At 33.1% G+C, this 24,808-nt stretch overlaps 2 protein-coding genes across 2 annotated transcripts; one reads left to right on the forward strand and one right to left on the reverse strand.

The window, feature by feature from the left end:
• The first annotated feature begins 245 nt into the window (after positions 1 to 245).
• On the forward strand, positions 246 to 2,432 carry PQBP1 (Poly-glutamine tract binding protein 1). Its single transcript, XM_023157525.2, has 3 exons — positions 246 to 434; positions 495 to 714; positions 1,710 to 2,432. The coding sequence occupies exons 1-3, from the start codon at positions 380 to 382 to the stop codon at positions 2,221 to 2,223; spliced, it is 789 nt and encodes a 262-aa protein (XP_023013293.1). The 5' UTR covers positions 246 to 379; the 3' UTR covers positions 2,224 to 2,432.
• Positions 2,433 to 6,523: 4,091 nt separating this feature from the next.
• Positions 6,524 to 24,229, reverse strand: Ge-1 (Enhancer of mRNA-decapping protein 4 homolog Ge-1). The gene is made up of 12 exons (XM_023157526.2): positions 24,041 to 24,229; positions 23,781 to 23,986; positions 22,697 to 22,883; positions 19,532 to 19,686; positions 19,286 to 19,470; positions 19,110 to 19,222; positions 16,114 to 17,548; positions 15,358 to 15,523; positions 15,125 to 15,296; positions 14,596 to 14,746; positions 13,600 to 13,826; positions 6,524 to 6,927 (listed from the first exon to the last, which is right to left on the reverse strand). Exons 1-12 carry the CDS (start codon positions 24,085 to 24,087, stop codon positions 6,744 to 6,746), a joined length of 3,228 nt encoding a protein of 1,075 aa, XP_023013294.2. The 5' UTR covers positions 24,088 to 24,229; the 3' UTR covers positions 6,524 to 6,743.
• Between the last annotated feature and the right edge of the window lie 579 nt (positions 24,230 to 24,808).

The raw sequence follows: 24,808 nt of genomic DNA on the forward strand, positions 1-24,808 counted from the left end.
TATGTAGAATAAACTTCCTGATAACGTTTTTCCAAATGTATTTAATGTAATTAAAAGGTAGAAATTTCACCTCTGGGGTAAAATAAATTCATTAATTATACCTGTGATAACATGAGTTAAATGTCAGGTACATAAATAGCGACATTGATGTGTTCAGGTAAACCATCCAAAAATATTATATAATAGGTTGGAGGATATGATCACGTCAGTAGAGAATTAGTTACCGTATTTGTTGTCAGTTGTCAGACTTTTGTATTCATTTAAGGTTATGTTTCTAGGTATTCTCGGGTTATGTGTAGTGTTTGAAAACAGACTCTGAATAATTTGATCGTGAAATAAAGAAAATCGTGTAGTGTGTCGCGCCGAAGGAACTTCTAAAATGCCTCTTCCTCCAGCTTTAGCTGCGAAGTTATCCAAACGTGGTCTCATAAATCGTAAGTGATAATAGTTCAACACAAAAATTGTCACAAACCTAAACAATGTCTTATTTTCAGCAACCAAACAAAAACCAGTTGAACCAGTGAAGAAACAAGATTTTAAGGGTTTATCTACTTGTCCCAATAAATCTAATATTTACCATGAATGTAACTATTGGTGTGAAACACACTGGAAGGGAATACAAACACCTGACCCCAAATACTTCAGAAATATGCAAAAGCTGTTGGGTAAATACCCCCTTCCAATGAATTGGACAGAAATATTTGACAAGGGATCGTAAGTGAATTCTAATTATTTGAGAAAAAATTTCCACATCTTAAGTAGTTTTTGAAAAAGTGATTCACAATGCATGATTATTAATAAAAATATACTCTAAGAGCATTAAACATAACATACAGTTCGGTGAACGTGGGTGTTCTTGTAAGGAAGGTAGCATATCTGTGATCTCGGTAATTATTGGGAACTCATAGATGTAGCTTAATTATTTGCAGAACATTTTTCAGAAACTGCTGAATCTCTTAATCATTCTTATTAGTCAGTGGGCTATGCTTGAAGACTGGCAGTAAACAATCTAAAGCAACGGAACTTTAAACGTTTGAAGTTCAGTTGCTTTAGATCTCTTAATCACTTTAGTCAGATCTTAGAATTCCATTCCAAGTCAGCCCAATAACCGAATTTGATATACATGATGCTCTCAAGTTGATGAAAAATAAGATTTCTAAAGGCTTTGATGAAATATTTATGAATAGTACAAGAGTATAATTGATGCTATAATCCACCCGCTTATCTGTTGATTTGATCTTTCATCCCGTAATATTTTATGATGAATCAAAAGGCATTGGTCATGTATTTTTTTTGAAAAAAATAGAATACTTTTCTGCTTTATGAACTTTGCAAATAATATGAACAGAACAGTTAGTTATTTGGAATGTACAGCTTTGATGTCAGCACAGCTGTAGGAATAATTATTCCGTAGAAGCAGCTACTCTTTCATCAATAATATTTATGGAAGGTTTGAAAGGAACGATTTTATCAGTATGTTCTCTGACCTCTCAGAAGTATTTGATACTTTTAGTTGTTCAACTGAAATCAAACTTAAATGGCCGCAGCATTATTATTGTAAAGCTTGGAGATTTATTTTTTATTTGTAAAATAGTTTTTTATAAAATTGATTTTTGAATCAGTACACATTATCTATTATTTACAACATGGAAAAAGTTTGTTTCCCAAAACCTAAACCTCTTTCCATTCATCTATTATTTATTTTTCAGGGGGCGATATTATTACTGGAATATGGAAAACGATCTGGTTTCCTGGCTTCCCCCTAAGCACCCCAAATCTATAAAGTGCCAAAGTGCGGCAAAACTACGAGAAAATCGACTTAAAATGAAGGAAAGAGAAGAACGCTTGGAAAAAGAGAAAGAGAATGAAAAGCTCAAAGAAAGAGAGAGAGACCGCGATCGTGACAGAGATCGTGATTCAGATGACGAAGACCGCAGCCATCGAAAATACTCTGATAGAAGGGACCGAGAAAGGGAGAGAGATGAGAGAAGGCACAGGAGAGACGAAAAACATCGAAGGGGGAAAACTAGAAAGGACGAGATAGATCCAATGGATCCTGCAGCATATTCCGATATTCCTCAGGGGAGCTGGAGTGATGGATTAGAGTCAAACAAAACAAGAGCTGATAATACAGCCTCGGGGGTGTTGTTTCAACAGAGACCATATCCAACTCCTGGAGAAGTATTGGCAGCTAATAAAGAGAAAGAAAAGCCGAAAAAATGATTTGTGTTGTTCAGATTCTACTATCCAGATCTTCATGTCAGTCTTGTTAGTTTTGTACTATCAACAAAAGGAATGTTATTGAATATTGAAATAAATGAGCTGAGATGTTGTGGGAATGTTATATAGTCTAACAATCTGTAATAATTCCTGTACATAATTATTGTAATTTTAATTTCCAAGATGAGGATTGATATACATATTAATTCAATGATGTGTGTTTTTCTTATATAAATGAAAAATGAAAGATAGAAAAAATAATTTTTTCCATTACCTGGTTTTTGTCTATGGGAAGCAGCGATGAGTATTTTTTGGGAGACTTGTACAATCTAGCAAATAAAATATACTCTTGCATACAGATATATGAGGAAATAAATAAATAATAATTTATTAATCCCAAGAAACATTACATGTTTATAGTAGAGACAATGTAATATATAAATTAAGTCCCACGACTTCCAGATTCCATTAGTTTTTACAGAAAATCGAAAAATGGGTAGGTAATTTTTTCAACAATTCCCTGCTATTTTTTTATAGAATCTTCTCTTAGACCAAGAGCTAGTGCAAGTAAGAGGCGCAGCATGAAAACTCATATCTTTGATGCAAATTATATTATGTAAAACTAGAAATTATGGGTTAAATATATTTATTCAGTTATGATAAAATGTACACAAAGTTTTTGAATTAATCTTCATCACCATCTGATATATCATCATTACTTTCTTCATCATCATATGATTCTTCATTGCTGATTTCATCATATAAAAAGAAATAAATAATATTACATCTCAGTATAGTATATCTGAGGCACCAGTCAATCTAATAATAACACTGATGATCTTCAAACAAGACACAACCTCTAATGGAAGCAAGAAACTCTTTGGAAGGTTCGAAATAGATAAACCTTTCAACCTAGCAGACCACTATTATAATACTCATGCAGTCATTGTTCACTGTAGTTCTGGCGTTGAATTTGGTCATTATTACGCCTTGGTCAAAGACGAAACGGACTGGTTTAAGTTTGACGATAGTCGTGTCACGAAGTGTTCTGGAGATGCATTGAATTTACTGGAGCCTCTGGAGACACCCTACATTTTGTTTTATAAAAGAGAGGACATTGTTAGATCAAGATCTTCAGATGATGTGGTGCTGCAGGTTTTTCTGGGTTTTCCTGCAGCTGAAAAAGCAAATGCGCCACTGGAATCAATGAAGTCGCCCCGGAGCGCCAATTAATTTTTATTATTGTTTTTATTTTTATCGTTGTTTTTATTTTTATCGTTGTTTTAATAAAATACCATCTCAGATCTTGTGCTCAATTACCTATATAGAATTAATTCCATATATTCTTATGAAATGAAAAAGTTGTGTTTTACCTTTAATGTGTGCTTCAGCTTCAATTGACTCATTCTCAGCAGTATGTTCAGTACTATGTGGCCGAACTTAGCATGCTATGATTCATCACTATAAAAATTTCTAACCTTAGGGACACGCTGTTACTTGGAGCGTTTACTAGCTCTCCTACTATCAGTAGTACGGAAAATATTGATGATTTTTGAAGAATATAATTTTTATCATAACTCTGAGGTTACTTCAACTTAATTTTACACCTAATTAATATTGTGCATTTTAGAGAGTACTTACTACAAAAAATATCTGAACTTTTTTTTCCTCGCTATGAGAGGGAATTATTTAAGAATTGGTGATTGAATAATGAAATGAAAAATTCAATGAATGTGTTACTCTTAGTAAATTGTCTTATTTTTAGTTTTACTTTTAAGCTCTTTTCTGACTAATCCTACACAATGTACCATTTTAATTGTCTTACAGGATAATAATAATTATTATTAGTATTACACTCAGAAAAATTTGCAACTGAAACTTACAAATATCGAAAATCTTGATCGAGTATTTTTGTTCTTTTTGAGGAGCTGGACAAAAAACGTCATTAAAGTTTTTTGGTAAAATATTGAAAAAATCTCATTACGCAGTTAAATCGTTGGGATTATATAAAATTGTCATGGAATCAATTGTGTCCATGTCAACGATTCCTAAGGAAAAGGTAATATGATTTTTTTTGTATTATTAGTACTTAGTAATTGTGAAATAAAATGCTTTAATGGACTTGGAAATGTTTGTCGAGGAGAGTCAAGTTGTCATCAAAAACTGAAAGTATCGTGACTCAGAATCTTATTTGTTGGTATTGAGAAACATAATAAAACATTTCATTACAATTATCCGTAATTGCTGTAGTTCAGGAATTTCTTCAGAAAGCAGAATTTGAATCAACTTACAAAATTCGTCAGAGGGGCAAGATGAAACTTAAACCTGAAGAAGTATGGGACATTTTTTCTTTTTGTATAAAAGACAGTTAAAAACAAATACATCTTTTCGTAAATATGCTTCACCAATTATTTGTGAAATACTAGAATACAAAATTGAAGTCTAGTAATGATAATGATAGATCTAAAATTGAATTGAATAACTAAATGGTATTGTTACGTTTTCCCCGTGGGTTTAAAAATAATTGACTACTCTGTACAATAATCCACCTCAAAACTTTATTTCACTGTCAATACAACCAAACTTCAAATGTCTATCGCCTTGTTAAATCATTCTGTACCGCACTGTCCACCAAACTATACTTACCCCGATATGCGAGTGGGTCGCGTATATATAAGATAAACGAATTATCTCGACATTGAGATAGAGAATTCGGTAGAATTCCATCGAAACAGCGCGAAGACTAGAATAATCGCGGCTGCGCGCGGTCTTGACCACGTCATAATTGATTTATAGCTACCAGCGGCGGCCGACGTTATTTTCTTTAGGGCATGATTTACAACAGTATATTTACTAGAAAATAAATGCCCAAACAGTAAAGTGCCTGGGACTTGATTAATTTCAACGCGGCTCAACTACATGTATGAAACCTGAAGATGAATATTTTTAACTAGTAACTCGTGAACAAGAAAAAAGATACCTCTGCGATTTATCTTGCATGAATGTTTGTCGGATATAATTCAAAATCCAGCGTGGTATTAGCCGGGAAAACAGTTGTTTTCCGGTATAATTCGATATTTTATTTGAAAATATTCATTATTTCAGTATGCATGTAACTCTTCTCGATACAGTCTTCACAGATGGTTTGATCTCTGTTAGATTATCGGTACATGTGATGTTTCTTTCCCGCTTGGGGCTTTGTTCACGAGATGGAGCTATTACTAGTTAACAATCTATATTTTAGACAATAATAATGTTTATTCACTAATAAACAATGAAATGAAATGAAACCAAATGGTTTCATACATATAGTTGAGCTGCGTTCAAATTAATCGAATCCCAGGCACTTTCCTGTTTGAGTCGGACCTTTCCTGCACTGATGAAAGGTAATAACTTAAAACGGGTCTGTAGATAATCTATTCAAATAGCTTCACCTTGGTCCTGCGGTATGAACGTGAAACGTCTGCAAGAATAACCCCTTTGAGGTATCTTGCATAGATGTCTGCCGGATATATTTCAATATCCAGCGTGGTATTATCCGGAGTAGTTGTTTTTCGGTAGATATTTACCAAAACCTACGGTGTAGGTAGTTGGAAGAGATGAATATTTGGAGATTTAAACTCAAAATATGTATTGCCTTAACGTATTTATCTCTCCTTGATACAGTATTCAGAAAGACATACATGAAATGTGGTGTTCTAACAGAAATTCTCGAATATCTACGTAACGAAAAAAATTCCATCTTTTGAAAAATATATGTTTATCAAGGGTGCTTCCATTTTTAATGGGTAACCCATACTTTTTTTTGAAGGATTCAAATATTAAAAAGCTCGCTATAGAAGAACTTTCCCAAAGTTTCATGGGGTTCAATTACAGGGTTTTCAGTGACCCATTCAATATTTTTTATACTGTCACAGATACCTTACAAATGAACTAATGAGTATCACATAAGCATAGGACGGAGAAACTAACAGAAACTGATTGTTACGCTTATCCTGTTTGAGCTTGGTAGGCAATATGCAAGATTATTTCCACATTCTATGCAAATGTGTGCAAAACGATATTTTCTGAACTTAAGTATAATCTTCAAATATCATTTTGTTGATAGGTAGAATTGGAACACCTGGCATGAAATGAAGCTATTGAAAACACTTTTACCACACCAGAGAAGTTTTAGTCCTATCCTGATGATGTCAACTCTGTTAGCAAAACGTGCGTCAAGAGACAATCATTTTGTTGACGTGTGAGAAAAGTATTTTCATTAGATCATTTTCTTAAGAAAGGTAAAATAAAAATCATTCCATAATATCGGTCAATTTTAATAAAAAGTTCAAATAAGGATAGTAGACCTAGCAGTCTTAATCTTTTCATGTTTTCTTTGCTAATCTGAGAACTAAAAATAAAAATGTTCATTACGGGTAAATTAAGAAATACAAAAATAAATCTTGGATTCAAATCAAATTTTTTACAATGAACATAAAAATATTATCGACAAAACGTAACACTTTAAACTATATCAGCTCTCACTTAACTAACATACTTTCCACAGCCATTTTGAGGAGTTTTGCCTCTTTAAGATGCTTTAGAGGCGGATGAGATTGAATAAATATGTTCAAATTTTTCAATAAATCTTTCAACACTTTAGGAATGAACTGTTTAGTGCTGGTACAATCTGGAGACAGGGACAGAAAAGCTGCTCGAATGTAACTGAAAAAAAGATATATATTATGAAACAAAAAACATTTTCAATAAAAGAAAGCACATTTACTTTTCATACCAAATCAAATTATGCTTTATTACCCAAAATCTGAACATTTTATTGGCAAAGTCTAGTGAAGTAAAACGTGTATATGGAACAATTAACAAATTAAACTATAAAATAATGCTTAGACACAAGAGCAGAGTATATGGACAGAACAATATTAAGCCAAGCTGAACAGATACAAAAGTATATGAATATTGGTTAAATATAAATATATAATGCTACGTAATGAACATTGATAGCCATTTCATGTTAATTTCAATAACTTGTTTACACAAAGCTACATGCCAATTACTCGATATAGCCTTGATAGAATTCATACACACTATAATAGGGCCTCTCAACAAGGAATTCTTTTACTTTCTTTCCGAATTTCTTTTCATTATATATTCGCCTTAAATTAATGGGAAGGTGATTAAATAACTTCTTGCTAATGAAAATAATAGAATTTTGTGTAAGGACTAGAGTAGGTGTTGGAAGGGAAATGAAGTAAGACTGACGTGTACTATAAGTTGAGGTGGTATTAAATTGATTTTTATATTTTTTATGGATAAGACACACTGTTTCCACAATAAAAAGACATACTAAGGTCAGAATTTTTTGCTTCACAAATAATGGGCGACATGAATCCCTGTAGCTAGCCTTGCATAAATATCTGATGGATCTTTTTTGTAGAGAGAGTACCATATTGAAACGAAATTGTGCACAATTTCCCGAGAAACAAATTCCATAACGTAAATAAGACTCAATTTGTGTAAAAAAACTGATCTTGTGATAGTAGTGTCTAACTCTCTTGCAACAACTCTCACTACATGACAACCTGCTGCTAGTCTTTTACATAAGTATCGACATGGGAATCAAATTTTAGATTTTCATTAATGAAGAACCCTAAAAATTTGTTTTTCTCTAAATTTTCAATTTTTACATTTTCCAAGTGTACTTCCCCTATGTTACATCTAAACGTGACCACATTTGTTTTGTTGAATGATAAAAGATTGGAATCACCCTTCTTATGTCGATGATGATTTTATCAAGTAAATTTGAGGAGGTATTGCTATGTCAGAGGATAGTGGTGTCGTCAGCGAAACATGTGAATTTACCACTTATGTCAACATGGACTAAGTCATTGACATAAATGAGAAACAACACCGGTCCCAAAACGGAACCTTGTGGGACCCCACTGCCAATGAAACTTTCCTCTGATGAAATTCCATTTGCCACCCTGAGATTTCTCAGTTAGAATAATTTACCTGGGTGTTTAGGGTTGAGAAAAAAAAAAAAAAACGTCCAAAATGTATTTAGAGATGACACCATTTAAAAATTATTCTCTTGAAATAAATTTAAAGTGATAATAAAATAAATCTCAGAGTAATAATAAGACATAGAGTTGCCATGCCTATACCAATACAATACATGTGTTTTGAAACGGGTATCCTACTATCCTTTTCTGCACAACTTAAGGGCGAGGGGGGTGGCGGGTAATGAGGGGTTATGGAGAGTTTGTTTACATTTGAAGTAAGTTGGACCATAAAACAGTGGCGGTTGGTTTAGTTGATAATCGGAGGGATATTATATATTTATAAAATAAATCATTTCAGGTGAAAATGTTTAAATAGTTCTTATAGAAAATCTGATTAATTATTAATGATTATGGAAATGAGGCCGTACCGCTTGTTTATCAAATCTGAGAATGAATTAAAAATTCCTTCACCTGATAGGATTAAACTTTGTCAAAATTAATTGAATTTAGGCTGCCCATTCAGGATAACTCTCAGAGATTTTTTTCAGAGTAGAAGCAGATAAATTACGATACTCTAAGGGGATATTATTTAGCAGATGAGGAAGTGAATTACAAAATAATAATAATAATCTTTATTCAAAATAGACATCCTAATATACAAATGGTAATATGATTGTGAATATTAAATAAAATTTAGACGAAATATATAATATTATTAGATGTTAGATATAGTATTAGATATAACATGCGAAAATAAGAAAATGTACTAGTGGGAAAATGGACAATGAAAAGAAAACAATAGATGCAGATCTTAATCTAATAATTCTGTGATCGTATATATTCCATAAGGGAGTGTTTAAATTGTTGGAGTGAATTGCTTTTTTTGATGTTGATAGGAAGTTTATTATAATTCAATAATCCCTTATGAAATAACGAGTTCATTGTTCTTGAGAGACTAGTTCTTGAAACCCACAGGTCACTGCTACCTCTTGTAGGATAGTTATGAATTTGATGGTTGAAACTGATAAATTCATTGAAGTAAGGTGCTATTTGACCAGTAAGTATTTTAAAGATGAAAATCATTGAAAAATAGTATAATCTGTCTTTTATTGTCAACCAGTTCAACGCGTCAATCATTGTTGCAATAGGAATATATTTGTTGCACTTTAACAGTATTCGCATACCTCTGTTTTGTAGTTTTTGTAGCATTGATATGCAGTTTCCGTCAAGCAGAAAAAGTAAACTGGCACAGTAATCAAAATGCGGTTGAATTATTGATCGGTAAACTGTTAAGTTGGATTGAAATGTTAGTTGACGACTTATCCTTGTAAAGAAAAACATTTTTTTAGAAATTTTGTTGTAGATGTATTGAAAGTGTTTTTTCAGATTCAAATTGTTATCAACTATGAAACCCAGATATTTATATTCTTCAACAATATCAATAGATTCACCATATATATTAATATTGATTGTATTCTTATCAATTGAATTATATTTAAATGGAGTTGTTAATATCATGGCTTTCGTTTTGTTAACATTTAATTTAAGTTTATTTCTGTTCAGAAAGACTGTAATATTAAGTAAGCTCATATTTAGTTTGCGAATAGCATTATCTAAATTAACATCACTTGCTGCGAGTAGTGTATCGTCTGCAAACAAATTTATGAATTCACAGTCTGGAATATAGTTAATATCATTTAGGTATAGTATGAAGAGTAGGGGACCTAATACACTACCTTGCGGTACTCCAGTATTAATATTTCTTTCACTCGAAAATACATTGTTGACTTTCGTACATTGGGATCTATTGACTAAGTAATTTTTAAACCATTGTAATACATTGCCAGAAATACCATAGTATTCTAATTTAGAGAGAAGGATTGAAATGTCGATTGTTTCAAAAGCTCTTTTGAAGTCTAAAAATACTGCCACTATAAATTTATTTTCGTCAATTAATAGTTTCCACTTGGACAGAGTAAGTTGGAGGGCAGATTCACATGAATGCTTTGATCTGAATCCTGATTGATATTCCATTAATAAATTGTTATTTTCAATATATGTACTGAATTGGTTATATACAGCTAGTTCTAATACTTTTTCAAGTGGTGGTAAAGTGTTTATTGGGCGGAAATTGCAGACTTCATTAGTATTTGTAACCTTAGGTACTGGAACTATAGTACTTAATTTGAGCTTTTCAGGAAATTGACCATTTTTCAAAGATGTATTTACAAAATTCAATATAACATGACCTACAACTTCAAAAATACTCTTAAGAACTTTATTGTTGATAATATCAGCATTGCATTTGTTATCTAAACTAGATATGATTGTTCTTAATTCTTTCATAGTTAGCATTTTGAATTTAGATAGTTTGCATTCGATTACTTTGAGATCTATACATGACCAGGGTTGGGAATTAGGAATAGTTAACCTGATGTCTTGTATACTTCCAATGAAAAAAATATTGAACAATTCGGCCTTATCTCGATTTGTGACTGCTTTTTGCGTATCAAATATTATTTCGTCTGGAATGGGACTATTGTTGGGTTTGATCAAGGATTTGAGAGTTTGCCACATTTTTTTAGAGTCAGATGAACACTCATCAATATTTCGTTTATAATATTCAGATTTTTTAAATTTCAATAAGTTAACTACTTCATTTCTATAGCTTTTATATACTAACCAATTATACTCTTTATCATGAACGTTTAAGCTATTTTTAAAATTTCTATATGCCCTATCCCTTTTTCTTGTTAAATCATGAACCTCGCCATCATACCAGGGCAATTGGTTTTTATGAGGGCTGAAAGATTTCAAGGAAGATATGACATTGACGTGTGTTTTGATATTATTGATTAAATTAAAATAAACTTCGTCAATATCACTCAAGTTCATATTCCAGGTAGAATTCACCAATCTTTCATTAAGCATTTCAAGGTTTTTTTGGCTGAAGTTTCTATAGAATTTGGTGACTGGACAGTATGATGGTTGAGTGGATTTAATTGAGACCGTAACAATGTTATGATCAGTGATTCTGGGAATTTCATGTACTAAACACAAATTAACAGGTGAAGAACTCAAAACGAAATCAATCAATGTACTACTAGTATTAGTCACTCGTGTTGGTTCGTTAACTAATTGCTCAACACCTAAGTTTGAAATAAAATTTCTGAATTTCTGCACCGATCTGTCATTAAGTTTTAAAAGATTCAAATTGAAATCACCTATTAATACACATTTACCTTTTTCATTGAAGATATTTTCTGCCCAGCTCTCAAAATGATCAAAAAATGAATCAAACGTGGAACTAGGTGAGCGATATAAGCAGCCTACTAATACAACCTCGTTATGAATCTGAACTTTTATAACTAGACACCAGTAAGTCACATCTATAATAATATTCTTGATTAACTTGAAATTGATGTCATTACGCACATAAATTACCACTCCCCCTGAGTGGCGGTTTGCAGAGTCACATCTCACAATTTGATAATCTTCAATGTTGATCTCAAAATCTTCAATATCTTTGGTAGTTCGAGCCTCACTGAGCAATATAATTGAAGGACGACAACGAACTATATCGTGAACTAATTGGTCATAATTCGCTGGTAAACTCTGAATATTGGTGTATATAATGTCTGTATTGTACGGTATAGTAGGATGTTTAATTTCTAGTTTTTTCCATTTGACTGCTGACTTGGTTGTTTATTGACAATGGTAGGAATGTTATTGATGTATTTGATAGTTTTATCATTATCACCTTGGTTAATTATGTCTGCTAGTTTTTTCTTCACTGATAAATAATAGTCTCTTTGCATTTTGGTTTGATCCCCAAAAATATTGATGTTTGGTATTTGAATCGATTTTTTATTTCTCAGTATGTATAGAGCTTCATCAGTACTACTCAGTACAACTTTCAAAGGTCTATTTTTAGTACCACAGAATTTACCTAATCGAAATGTTTTCTTAATTTTAACTTCACTTGATAGAATACCTAATATTCTATTCACATTATCTGTATCATCTTCAGCCCTGCGTCTATGATCTTTTTCAGCTGATTCTTGAATATTTGTCACAATTATATTTGCTGATCTGATCTGTCTCTCATGAATTTCTTGGATGACTGAGTTTAAGTTGGTTTCAGCCAAATTATTGCTATTGTTGATAATTTCCTGAAGTTTCCTATTTTCTTCAATTAGTTTTTTATTTATTTCCAGTACTTCATCCAGTTTTGCAATGACTTTGGGAACCTTTTTAAAGTCAATTCTGCAAGAGTTACAAAAATAAATCATGTTGCGTTTTTTTAATGCCAGTACTCTCACTTCAGAGGAACTCAGCTCAACACACTTCTCATGATGATAAAGTGAACAGCAGTCACATACCACAAATGTATCTTTTTCATAGATTTCAATTTTGCATTTGTCACATCTGGCTTCCATTTTGGATGAAATTTATTTAAGGTACACCACTGGATATTTTTTACAGCGAACACCTTTGCTTCAGACACTATGTTTTTATTAACAATAAATTGTTGGTTGCAGTTTTATTAGGTTTTTTCTTCACAAGTAACCCTTTAACAGTCACTACTTAATCAGTTTTGGAGAGTTTTCATTTCTCTATTTACTGATATAAAATTCAAAATTGATTGGCTATTTTTCCTCAGTAAAAACTTGCTTATATCAGGAGCACTTCACTTATAGGTGTATTCAGTGACAGAGAAACTGTTATTAGCTATAACCGATGTTGCCAAATGGTGAAAAAAAAAAAAAAAAAAAAAAAAAAAAAAAAATAATGCTTCAAAAAATTAAGAACAGTGGACAGGAATTATTTATGTTCCTCAGTGGTCTGTTGTGAATATCTTCCCTTCAAAATATTTTTGAGGCAAGGTACTTAAGTAGTCCAGTAGACAAGTTCTTGTTGACAAGACAAGCGTAATGAACAAAACACGATTCATCAACTTCAGAAGTTGCAATTCTCTAATATGGGGGGTGATATGTGTTTGAGGGGGGAATACTTCTTTAAAAAGATTGCAGTGAATGTTTTTCAGGGAAAATAGAGAATTTTTGCAGGTTATACAGTTTTTTACAGTACTCTTTCCATATTTCTCTATATATGTAGGTGGTACGCTTACTGTGAATAAATTTTACAATTTCTTCAAGTTGCATCTTTGGAAAACTCCTCTTTTTTCACCCCACAGAATAAACTAAGCTGTCGATGAAGCAAGACAAAAGAATAACAGTAAAATCACAACTCTGTAGAATTCTTGAATCCAAACTGACTTCGACAGGACATATTATCTGATTCAAAGAACCTTTTCACTATTTATTTATCAAGAAGTTATGAAGACTCAAGGTTAATATGAGTGGCAACAACTTACCTTAACTTCAGATCAGTATGCTTACTCAGTTCAACGCTCAGCTGCTGGATCAGAGCAAGAATGCAACTCTGTTGAAGTATACAGTCCTCTCCAAATAAGGTTTGAATATCAACCCTCTCGCACACATAAATAACAAAACCTAAATTTTCAGCGCTCAAAGCCATCTGGAATGCTTCGTCGAAATTGCCTCTAGAAAGGTTCTGCTGAATTTGGCTTAGAGTTACTGCCTGAAAAAAATTATGTTCTGATTATTTCAACTGCTGTCAAAAATTCCATCCACTCAAATCTAATTCTAAGTAACACTCAAACATGAATCAATATTTTCAGAGTATTAAACGAATTATTATAGTCTGGTTAGTTTGCCCAAGATTCTTTTTGTCGCATTACTCACAGCTCATTTCATAAATACCAGAAGTTTCATTTTCCTTCATAGTGAATTTCTGGTTGCCCAACACTTATTGGGCTGAGGATCGCCACAAAAAGTATGTTGCTCAAATAAAGCGGTCTGTAATAACTTGTTACAAGGAACATGTTCAAAAGATTCGGTTTCACAGACCAGAAAAGTCTAGTGTCACTTGACATGCAATGAATGAGTAAGAAATGTTTGACTGGTACATGGCAACATGTTTTTAGACATCTTTGTAAGTTTAGAAATTGAACAATTGTGAATGAGATCCACGAACAGCGAGAAAGGTACCATTTCAAACAGTTTTTTTTACTCTTTCACATAAAAATTACAAGTATAAAACCGGAAAATTTTAGGTGTCAGAACAAATAAATTAGGAAATAAAAAACAATAATAAACTGACTGAATACCTAATACTAGGGATTAATTCAATGACCCTCCTTATCAAAGGTAATGGTTAGACCAGACAACTCTCAACAGTAAATAAATATTTATTCCACCACCAAAAACAAAAAATTTCATTCCCAGTGTACATAAATAATATATCAATAATGAAAGCGTGATTGTGATAAATAACTTTTATAACGTACGTGTGAATCAACATGTGGAGACGGAGTTACGGCTCTGGAACGAACAGCGTTCATTACGCTATCTTCAATAACGGTAGCATGGCTCTTGAAGCCTTGCTTGACCTGTTCACTAACAACTTCTTTCATGTTGGATATCAGCTTATCTTGCATGCTGAAACAATATGGTTTTTGATAAAAGTTTTTTTTGATTTTCCGATAACTCAGTTGTCAGAAGATTGTAGTAAAAGATAAATTTTCTGTGGCCGCTTTCAATTTATATAGCTAAACTATGACAGATTTTGAAATATCCTTCTTTAATGTAGGTTATGCCTCTAAAAATACCGAGAAACACAATATTTCAGTAATAATCTATTTTTTTGCGCACAAATAATTGCTTTTTTTCTATCCACATTATATTGAGAGCGGAAATCATCGTGACAATGAAGAAAGTAAAACAAAACTGGACATATTTCGTGTGTTGAAAATGAATTCCAGCTCAGCTGGAAATATTTGAACATCATAATAGCAGCACTTCATTCATTGATATTACCTTTTAAAAACAAGGCTGAATTGCTTCTGTATCTCAGAACTCACAGTGGTGGTCATCTTATCACTGTTAATTTTCATGGTATCAGAAACAGCTTGCATCTGCACGATGAGGTCTTTGCCTTTATCTTGAACCCTCCTTTGCTTGTCCATGTAAGCTTCAACAGAGGCTGTGTCTAAAATTAAGAATTGCCTGAATAAGTTTGAAGGTTCGCTTGAAATTCGAAATTGACTTACATTCTTTGGTGCCGCGTGTGAAAGTTTCATTAATTTGTTGGAACATTTGACCGCACACCCTCTCCCAGGACGGTATCAAAGTAGATGTTATAATGTCGCGGTAGCATTTTTCTAAACTAGGTGCCACGATGTTCACGACTGAAACACTGAGAGTATCTGCAAGGGCCTGAAAATATCGAATGAGGTTTATATACGGTTAGGTAAAATTGGAAAAGAATTTCCAATTCTCCACTACCTATGTGGAGTCATGCCTGTGAATAAATCTATTTTCATTAGATTTATACACAGGCATATATCTATTTAATCTGAAATTATCAAGAATAATACCAGTTCCAAAATCAATGGTGACCAACACAACCATTCAACAACATATTCAGGTAATCTAAAACAATGAAAATGAAAACAAACATTGGTCAAAATTCGATGTTTGTTTTTGAATAATTTTACTAAAGGAAAATTCAGAATGAATTTGAGAAAATATTTATTGCTTAAAAACTGCATGTAACACATGGGCTGAAGAGTACCGGGACTAAGAAAGAAAATGCGTATTTTTTTTGTTCAAAATTTGTATCTTAACAAGGGATGCTCCAATGAAATTTTTTTATATGAAAAATCCAATCTTTTTTCGATGAGGAATCACCTCCTCAAATGTTTTACACTTATTTAGTTACACCCTGTATTATCTAACTATCTTTCAATCAGACACAACTCTCATCTGTAAACTTATGATTCAAGATGAAACCTATAATTACTAACCTTACTGTTGAAAGATTTCCAAACATTTTCCTTCAACATTTTATCGGTATTGGCCACTTTTTCCAAGTATGTAGAATCCACTTGAAGCCTGTACGATTCGATCATGTTGTGTATGGCTGGCAGAACAACATGATGCATCTCTTGCGACACAATCTGCTGCATTTTCTCCGACAAAGACTTAGTGAACAACTGACCAACAGCAGAGACGATATGTTCCTGCATTTCTCTGTCCCTGACCTTCTGCAAGTTGATGAGGTTCTCGAGCATCTTTGCAATTTGTAGCTGCTGCTTCGATCGACCACAATCAAATTCTTTCAGCAATTCGTTTTTATCCAGCCTTTCTTCATGCAGTTTCTGAAGGAGAGTGTTTTGTTCTTGTATGATGTTTTCTAAAGCGGTTAATCGGAAGCTCAGAGCTTGCATTTGAGACTTGTCCTCTGCATTGATATCTTTTTCTTCTACGACCGGTATTTTTGGCCAAACCAGTTCGTTCACCAAATTTTCTTGGTATGTTGTAGTGCTGTTCTGATTCGAATAATCCTTCTGAGGCTCTTCTTGTTCCTCTTTCATGTTAGGTAAGCTATCGAAGAAGTCTTGGTTGCTGTATGACGAATTATTCAAAGAGAGAATTTCCTGCACCTCGCGGCTAGGGCTAGACCCTCCACTGGGGAAGTGGTCTTTCTGAGGTCTTTGGAAATCTATGAGGTTTTCAACAGGAGGCTCCTTTATTTCGTTGGCAGGTTTCTCCAAAGACACCGAGCTATCATTCCTCACGCTGCTTGGTCGTGTTCTATGTCCTGGAGGAGTGAAATCATCGGGAGTCATGAGTGTCACAGTTGAATTGCTTTGTTGCTGTATGAATAGATTCACCGATTCGTGCAGGTCACCGAGTTTGGGAACTTTTTCTTTCTCGTCAATTTTGTCGCTTGAAATACTTTTGGGAGAAGGAAGGTTCTTATACAGTAAGTTCTTTGGTTGGAAAATAATATTACAATGCTGGAGTTTTTTTGGTTGGATCACTACCATCTTCAAACATGCAGCAGTTCCTTCAGACTCTTCATCGTAGTCTTCACGGTCTTCTGACAGATCCTCATTGCTGTTACCGTAGGAGGAACATACTGTCCGTGTTTCGGCTTTAAGAATGTGACAACTGAGAAATGGATCTTTCAAGAGAAACTGGGAGAGCATAGTAACTTGTACCACTTGCTCCTTATCGTTCCTGTTCAGTTGTAAAACATACAGCACTCTGTTGTTTATATCAGATATTGTCAAATACTGGCCAGTGTAGTCGATAGACATGTTCAGATACAAGCTCATGATGAGGTTTGATGATTCAGGTTTGAAATGGATGGTTTGAAGGCATGTCCAACTTTCGCAAGACCATAACTTGATCTCGGAATTATTGTTAGCGCCTGTTATGGTAAACTTCCAACACCTTTAAGAAAACAATCAAATTTATGGAGAAACAGTGAAATTAATATCTAAAAGCATAGGTAGAAATAGGTTAGAGGGCAGCCATCAAGACATTATCACAATAAATACCGTCATTGAAAAAATGATTGACACAAATCGATAAAATTAAGAATAGATATCACTGTATATACTCATATCCAGATAGTAGAAAAAGTGCATAATAATAGAAATTTTTGAAAAACAATGAAAGATTTTTCCAGAAAAGTTATTCTCTTACATAAAATATGACTCTCAAAGAGACTGTAAGGTTTAGTACCTGTTCTAGAACTAAACCTCAGATTTTAAAACTGTATAAGCAAATGACACAAATTTATATTCAGGGACCTGACATCATGAAAGTGTTGTATTAAGAATATAAAAAAATCAATTATTGGTCATTTTCATCGCTTCTATTCCCTATCAAAAGATGAAATTAAAATTGAAAAAGCAAAGGCTTACTGATAGCTCAAAAACCTATTCTATAACTGTTCATATATTTTATGAAACCAATACATAAACTAGGAGATAAGAAAAATATTAGGAATTATACAGCAGTTTGCAATCAGTCAGAGATGGCTAAGATGTTTGATTCTATGCGTACAAAAAAAGTTTCCTGGGACTGTAAGTCTTCCCAATTCCCAACAACATGGTTTCTCAAAAGGTAAATCCACTTGTACCAACCTTGCTCTTTACACACACTACTTAACTGAAAATCTTGAGAGGAGGCTACAAGTTGACTCAGTCTATACTGACTTTTCCAAAGCATTTGATAGAGTCAACCATGGCCTACTTATATCTAAAATTCAAGCAATCAGTATAAGCGGCAATGTTTTGCAGGAAATCAATAGCTTCTTAACTGGTAGAACTCTGTCTGTAAAATACGGAGATACAACATCTACGCCCACTCAGGTTCCATCAGGGGTACCGCAGGGATCCCATATGGGCCCACTGCTGTTCAACTTGTTTGTATCGGACATATAGTTTGTTTTCAAATATTCAGAATTTTCTATGTTTGCTGATGATCTCAAACTTTATCGATCAATTACTTGCCGGGAAGATGCTGAATTAGTTCAAAAAGATTTCGAAGCCTTTTCCATGTGGTGTAGAAATAATTTGTTAGAGGTAAACATTGATAAGTGTCAAATCATTACGTTCGCTAAAGTTAGAAGTCCAATATTATTTGAAAATACATTGAATAATATAGCTCTTAAAAGAGGAACATTTATTCGCGATCTGGGAGTTAAATTTGATAGCGAAATTAATTTTAATCCTTGAGTATCAGTAATTGTGGCAAACCAAAAGGGTTTTCAAACACCAGAACTGTAACACTCTTCTCAAGGCGCGTTTCACCAAATTCGTGTCTTCAGGAGATGAATTGGGAACAGTGCTTGCTTTCAATCTTACTCAATATAATTTTGTATGTTATTTTTATTATTGATTTGCCTTTATCAACAAGTTAATCTAATGACAATAAAGCAATTTCATTATCATTGTTTTTGAAAACACCAGTTTTCGAAGAAAACATGAATATCTGATTCACTTACTCTGAACTGTATTCCAAAACATTATCGATGAAAATAATGGAGGAGAGTGGAGCGCCATCATGCGGTCTCCATTCATGCAGACACTTCTGCTTCTCATCATTGAACATGTAGAGCTGGAAATGATAAGAAATTTTATCTGAATTCAACAAACACTGGTCAGTGTTTTTCACAAATACCTGGAAGAATTTGACATAACCATCAGCACACGCAATAGCTATGGCAGTTCCATCTGCCGAGAAAGAAGCATCCACAACTTCAGATGTGTGGTTGATCTCAATGTAACCGTCATAAGTTTCATCAGGATCGATGGGACCGCCTTTTCCATACTTATCTGTCAGCATGGTAACGTTATAGACTTCAGCTAAAAAACAAATGAGATTAACTACAAATGCTACGACAAATAAACATGACGTCTTGAATACCTCGAGTCCCATTTAGAACAACAAACATCTTTTCTGGGTCATCGCTTGTGTCTGTGTCATCATCAAAACTGGGTAAATACGGACACCAAATCAGTCTGAAGTTGTTGCTTATCCTATTATCATCCAGATGATGAACGTGTAACAACAGGGTGAATCTGAGATATTTTTAAGGAGAACTGCAATTGCAACATGACTTCATAATTTCTATTTCTATAGTCACTGATTGTTCTGCTATTCCCTCTATCCTTACACAAATCTGGTTTTCGCAAAAATCACAGTACAACTAATGCCCTGTTCAAAATGACTAACGATATTTTCTCAGCCACCGATAGAAAAAAGTCACTCTTTTCTTGTCTCTCGATTATGGTAAGGCTTTTGACACCATGAATCACAGTCTGATGTGCGCTATACTTCATTTTTTTAGATTCAATATGGAGGCATGTGACTTTATTAGTTCTTTTTCAAATAATAGAAAACAATGTGTTTTGATAAAGGGTAATCAGTCTGATAATATAAGTGTAGGTCATGGAACCCCTCAAGGACAACTAAAACACTTCGACTATTGTCTCATCGCTTTTGATAATGTCTTCTGCAGTCATAGATAGATTGATATTTACATTATTATTATTGTCCAAGAAAATACAATCTTATTGACAAAGCTTGTTAAAAAAATCTGGTATGTATAGCACTTCAAAGAATAAAAGAAAAAATTTATAAATACAAATACCCAGAAACACAATTTGAGCAAAACTAAGTTCACACATCAAGTAGATAAAACATAACAATAAAAAAATAAAATTCAATCAAGTTTGTCGAAATAGTCCCTTTCTATTTCCTAATATGTATGTGATTATAGGTATGTGATTATACAGGAAGATGTATTTTATTTTCTGTTTTTTGCTGGGTTATGTAGTTTATTTATGTTCCAACCATATATTTTTTGTAAATCAGGCAAACAGTTTCCAGAATGAAAATACAAGTAAATAAGTAAGTAATTCTCCTCTCTCAAAAAAATGTTCTGAATAACTCACCCACTCCCACCTTGCATAAGTATCTAACCGCTTGCTTTTGCAAAACAAACACTGAACGATATGGGATAGCATATTGGGGAGCCTGCTCACAAGCGTTGTTCTCAATGATCTTTAAGCTACAAAAGAGAGCACAGATACATATGCCATGTTAATCACCAAACTTCATGTAAACCCTTATTTATATCTCAGAGGATACTCACGTTAACATCAATATTCGTGTTAGAATCAACTAGTTTAGTTCATAAGCATAAACTACATTTATTAAAATCTGACACTGTACATATTACTAGGGCAAATGGCCAATATATACCTTTATTAATCCCCAGAACCACCCATTGCCAAAATTCAATTGTATACAATGGTACGAAAATGTTCAACCATCTACCGAAGCAAATTAAAAATATTTATAGCACTCCGAAATTCAGAAGAGCTGTAAAAAATTTTTTATAACGACACCATTTTATGATTTGAGGGAATTCTTTGAACAAAATTTTGAATTTGTTTGAAGGTGATTGACAATGTTTCGTGATGAATTTCACTAGTTCGGACTTCCATTGTCTACTATATAAAATGATTTGAAATCCCTGAAACAAGTAAAAAAGAATAATTAAAAAAGAATAGTTGAAAATAACAATTATATTAAGCAACAATAAACCTGAAATGAAATGATAGTGAAATAACCTACAAGTAAAAATATAATAATTGAATAAATAAATATTAAAGGAATGAAAAAAGAAAATAAAATAAAAAAGTGTAGAGATTCCAAGTCACGTTAGTTCACGACGTTTCGATTGTTGGTATCTACAATCGTCTGATGATGACAGTCATCACCCGAAACGAAACGTCGTGAACTAACGTGACTTGGAATCTCTACACTTTTTTATTTTATTTTCTTTTTTCATTCCTTTAATATTTATTTATTCAATTATTATATTTTTACTTGTAGGTTATTTCACTATCATTTCATTTCAGGTTTATTGTTGCTTAATATAATTGTTATTTTCAACTATTCTTTTTTAATTATTCTTTTTTACTTGTTTCAGGGATTTCAAATCATTTTATATAGTAGACAATGGAAGTCCGAACTAGTGAAAATTTTGAATAGCTGTGACAGCAATACAAAATATGTTGTATCCATGTCTCTCACTAAATAGTGTTAAGGTTAGGTGTGTATGTATGAATATATATGTATGTACTTATTACCTGCCTGTATTAAGAAATCAAAACATTTCATAAAATTACTATGTGTGTACATGGGTCTATATGTGTGTATGTATGTATGTGTATATGTATATATATTATTTTAATGTTTTTATCATCTGACAACTCTGTCCTGTTTTGTATTTATAACCGTATAGAATAAATTGGGGAAAACTGTTTTTAATCTAGTTTACTGTATTGTTGTGAAAATATTTTATAGTAGCATGACTGTATATATACATTAAGTACATCCAATTTCAACATCTGATAATCCATATTGGTTTGCATAATTTTAATTTTGTTTAATTATCATGACCTCCTGCTCATTTTAAGCAGTTAGGATTTATGTACTAATATATTTAGAAGCTTTGTCAATAAGAATTCTATTCTTCAGATAATAAAGCATGCTTTGATTTGATATAAGGTACCGTAAACGAAAGTCATTTTGGATAAAAAATCATTAATGTATGAACATTTTCGAAATTTGAAACCCACACATGCGAAAAAGGGAAAATAATAAATTTGTTGGAATCTATGGAAGTAAACGAGTCAAAGAAATATCCCAATTCTAGTATCCTCAACAAAAAACTTGATCTAAACAATGGTCCTCTCCTGAACCTATAACCCAGTTCCCAAAACCTACATTTTATCAAAATTTTTTGTTATGTTCATCGATATACTGCTATTGAGGTTATCCCAGGTATAGGTATCAAATTTTTTATGATAGGCATTGGCAAAGTAGTTGTACATACTCAGATTTGAATGTATTCTAGTTAGTTTTGAAAATGGTGTAATGACTGAAATTAGTCAACAAATATAAAACTATCGTGAAAAATAGACAAAAGTGTTTTTATAGTGTATCCTCAGTCACAAAATTTGGACTACTCAAAGGAACATAACATGATTCTTATAAAGTTCAATAGGAAAAGGATACGACATGCTTTTTGGGGTATCATCAATTTGATAAACCAATATATTCCCTTCACTATCGACACAACCTAATATGATGTCATCCCTAGAAAAAGCAAAAGATACATCTTTGATATCCTCCTTCATATTCTTAATCAGAACTTTCTGATTCGTTTCTTGATTCATAACCCTGACATTGCCGCCATCTTTGACTGAAAAGTATCACAAAAATGGTTACATGGATTGTTTTGATGATAGCAATTAAGATAAATATTAGTTTTACCGGCTCGTACAAGTTTTTGAAAAAATTTAATTGGACCTTCATATTTATGTCCTGTGATCATGAATCTGAAGTGAAATATTGATGCTCTGGTCTTCATTCAAAGATAAATCAAAGAATATACCATTTCAAGAATCAACCTTGGTAGATAAAACTTGTTGAATGACACATATTTTTCAAATACCACTTCCACTTTTACATACAAAAGATTTATTTTGCTATAAAGTGTATATTTTCCTGAAAACTATATCATTATAGTTCATGAAACTTTTACAAGAAATTTTTTTGTTGGTTCTACTGATAAATAATAACGAAAAACTTTATTAAAATGACAATACCATATAGAACAAGTCATATCTCTAAAACTAAACCCAAGCATAAAGTTATGACTTCTGGTTAACGCTTTACATTATTTATCATGGCTGATTACAATATGGAGCTGTTAATTAGTGTTGTCTGCAACAGACTCACTCATAAGGACCGAAATGAAGTTGTAAAAAGTTGGCAGAAAGTCTGCAAGGTGCTCAACGTAGATTTCGTACCTTTACCCATCCCATTCTTGATCGTTGAGGTTTTTGTTGACGGTAGAGAAGGTATATGGCAACAGCTTGCGTGCAATCCATTCTATGACTGACCTCAAGGAGCCAGGAACTAAAACGGCTCTCGATGTAAATGGGCAATAGGTAGGAGCGATAAACGCTCCCGTATAGGAGCGAGAGACGTGAAGCTCCCTATGTGAAAGAGTCCTGATGAGTCAAATTGAAAATTGTTCAAAATCTAGCGTGAGCCGTTAAAACGAATATTTACCCAATCACGAAGTTCTGGTTACCTTTCATTCCATAAGCGACAACCTTTCCACCTATGTGGGCTGCAATAAGATGACCATGGTAGTATCGAAATTCCCAGTTGTAGTCGATCCAATCAGTCAATTTTACTTTAGAACTGCCATGACTATGAGTACCCTCTTTGCAATGGATTATAACCGTCTGGCCTGTGACATCAACAGAAAACTCGAAATTTTCTCCCTTATCCTTACTGAAAAACTTTGTTAAAAAAAAACGCCTACATGAAAAAATACATTTTATTTACATATCCTGAACCGAATTAGGCTTGGGTCCTTTATGAGGTGAGGTCATTTTGCCGGTTAGTCTTAGGAGCAAAGCATCGAATTATTCAAACTGATAATAGTGATATTTATTAAAAAACCGTTTGAGCCTACACTCCAACTAACCAAAAAAATTTACAAACGATAACATTACGACAATTGACATTTGTGAAACGTCGTGAACTGAGCCATTGTAGACGAGGTCACAGTAATCCGTGGTTCCGTGGAATACTGTGTCCCAGTATACTTCCTATTGTGACTGTCGAGGTCTTATAGCTTTTGTATACAATGTAGTAAATGTCAAGTTTTAAATATTGCCCACAAAACTCATTATCATATCATCGTAAGATATAATTATGAGTTTTGTGTAGATGCCCATGTCATTCGTTTTGAAGAGTGTTTCTCGGTACCACTTATGACGTCAGAATCCCTGTCACTGCTCTGCACGGCAGGGGCCTTATTTTCAAATCAGGTGAACTCTCACATCTAGAGAAATGTTGGATGTCTGACTCTCTCTGTTCAACTGTGTGTCATCTCATTCGAGTCGACTCGAATACAGCTCTCGTTAATTGTATTTTGTTGCCACTCGGATCACAATATTCCATAACTGCGTGTTTAGTCATTGGTTGCGTCTGGGACGAAAAAGCGAAAAGCGCTGCGCTGAATAAAGTATTGAATAGCTTGAATTTTATTCAGCGGCTAATTCTGTAATCATCATCTTCCATATAAAAAATAAAACGTTCAGCGATGAA

The sequence above is a fragment of the Leptinotarsa decemlineata genome, unplaced genomic scaffold (genome assembly GCF_025532065.1).
Source record: "Leptinotarsa decemlineata unplaced genomic scaffold, Ldec_3_MD MMD2_tig00000008_RagTag_RagTag, whole genome shotgun sequence".
Classification (NCBI taxonomy): domain Eukaryota; kingdom Metazoa; phylum Arthropoda; class Insecta; order Coleoptera; family Chrysomelidae; genus Leptinotarsa; species Leptinotarsa decemlineata.